The 2,500-nt window shown below is 39.2% G+C and overlaps 1 protein-coding gene across 1 annotated transcript in view; it reads right to left on the reverse strand.

Moving 5' to 3' along the window:
- LOC106867711 (choline O-acetyltransferase) overlaps positions 1–2,500 on the reverse strand; it is a gene marked incomplete at its 5' end in the record, with an annotated part of 213,268 nt that overhangs the window by 75,197 nt on the left and 135,571 nt on the right. Inside the window, 2 exons of the mRNA XM_014912671.2 lie at positions 220–431; positions 1,519–1,696. Coding sequence (XP_014768157.2) covers positions 220–431; positions 1,519–1,696 — 390 coding nt within the window. The remainder of the gene's footprint in view (positions 1–219; positions 432–1,518; positions 1,697–2,500) is intronic.

Consider the following 2,500-nt stretch of genomic DNA (forward strand, 5'->3'; position numbering starts at 1 on the left):
TATATATATATATATATATATATATACATATATGTATATGGGATCTGGCGTGCTTATGTACAAAGAATCTTGCTTCCCAGCCATGTGGTTTTGGGTTCAGTCTCATTGTACGGCGTCATTGGGTCTTAGCCCAGTGACTGTATCGAATAAAAGAACGTTTTTTTTTTTTTAGATTAAATAAGATTTTAAAAATAAAAACAATAAAGCCTCTTTAGTTACCTGCATTGTTTTATCAAACCAACGGTTGGCACTGTTAACCTGACTCCCCATCCCGTGTAGCATCTGGATGGCCATAGACACATCGTCTCTTTGTTGCTCACGGGTTTCGTCCACGCTGTTTTGGTGGTTGAAAGATACGGGCGGTTTCTTGTCAAGGCTCAATATGAAAATGGACCTTTCGATAGCATCAAGCGAATCTCGATTGGCAGAATCTGTCAAAGAAACACCATCAACCAGAACATTAATAACAGCAACACCAAAATCAATATGGAATTTATTGATCAAACGGAAGAACAATTTTGACAAATAATATCAACATTAATTCATAGAAGAAAAAACAAACAAACAAAAAAAAACCCCAACCATTGGCTCTGATGATCATGAGCTGAAAAGGTTACGGGTAAATATGCAGCATGGCTGTATGGTTAAGAAGGTTGCTTCGTAAACATGTGATTCTAGGTTCGATATTTCACTATGTGGCACCTATTGCAATTAAGTTTCTTCTACTGCAGCCTTGGTGGAGGCGCAATGGCCCAGTAGTTAGGGCAACGGACTCGCGGTCATAAGATCGCGGTTTCGATTCCCAGACCGGGCGTTGTGAGTGTTTATTGAGCGAAAACACCTAAAGCTCCACGAGGCTCCGGCAGGGGATGGTGGCGAACCCTGGTGTACTCTTCCACCACAACTTTCTCTCACTCTTCCTGTTTCTGTTGTGCCTGTAATTCAAAGGGTCAGCCTTGTCACAATGTGTCACGCTGAATATCCCAGAGAACTACGTTAAGGGTACACGTGTCTGTGGAGTGCTCAGCCACTTGCACGTTAATTTCACGAGCAGACTGTTCCGTTGATCGGATCAACTGGAGCCATCGACGTCGTAAGCGACGGAGTGCCAACAACAACAACAACTGCAGCCTTAATTTGTAAGTTGAATTAGACCAATGGAAACTAGGTGCTAGGCGGAAAATCGCTCTCTTTGTGTGCGAGGGTATATGTATATATATATATATATATACGTGTGTATACGTGTATGTGTGTGTGTGTGTGTGTGTGTGTGTGTGTGTATGTGTGTGTAAGTGCCTGTATCTGTATCCGGCCTACGTTTAAATTTACCGGTTGTGTCAAAATGATCATGTGCCAAGATGACCGATGAAATAAGAACCATATTTGAACAAGTGCTGGAGTCGATAATGCTCGCTTATAGACCACTGAAAGCAATGTCGTAGCCCACAATGGCTGTAGTTCAATAACAAATACCAGTAAATGGAACAAAAGACTATGTTAAGTGTTAATTATACAAACCTTCCATTAATTTCTGTCTTGCACTTGCCCATTTATTTCGTCGGAGTGAAGTAAGAATGCCGACTGGCTCAGCATTTTTCTCTCCTTCTTCAGCCACTTTAGCTATACGCCACAGTTGAGTATACAAGTCGTCATCAGTGAGACGTGAGAAATTCAGCATGACATCCAGAACAAATAACTGCAAAGGAATAAAGAAGTAAGATATATATATGTATATATAGAAAATGTATATATATATATATATATATATACGAAAATGAGCAATGGCTGTAACAAAAACTGACCAGATAGCGGGCCAATGAAGAAACCTCTTCGTGATGCTTTTCCTACAGACAAAGAATTGCAATTAATTCTTCGTCAAATTACGCTAATTATCGGCTTAAATTAGATAATTTCTCCTAGATACATAACGCTTGAAAAAAAAAAGACAGACAGCGGAGGAAGGAGTGCAGGGAGGGGTTCCTCATCCAGAAGCGATGAAGTCCTAGATTTATCACAATTTAACTGTATGCAAAAATCTATTAGCTGATCTACAGGCTCAGCTAGACTATACTATACTGAAGAGGTCAGATAAATTGAAACGTAGCCATAATTGTTCCTGGAAAGCTAGTCGCAACTGGTATGAAATTGATTTTAAGTTTTCTCAATTACAGCCGGTACAGCAACAACAGCAGTAGAAGCAGCAGTAGCAACAGCAGCAACAACAGCAGCAGCAGCAACAACAAGAATAACAAAAATAACAAAAATAACAAAGACAACGGTTAGACAATGTCTCTTCGTTACACCTGGTATCAGAAAGAACTAATGAAGCAGTCAACATAGCATTATAGTAATATTTGGGAATATTCTGCTCCAGGGACGATACAATAGCTGAAATTAAAATGAGAAAAGGGAAGTAACAGAAATAGGCTAATGGTATGAATTTGCTATTTTTCTTATCATTATTTTCCTTAGCTCTTTATATTTAATTATGCAAATTATA

Source organism: Octopus bimaculoides, chromosome 5, assembly GCF_001194135.2.
Source record: "Octopus bimaculoides isolate UCB-OBI-ISO-001 chromosome 5, ASM119413v2, whole genome shotgun sequence".
Taxonomy (NCBI): Eukaryota; Metazoa; Mollusca; class Cephalopoda; order Octopoda; family Octopodidae; genus Octopus; species Octopus bimaculoides.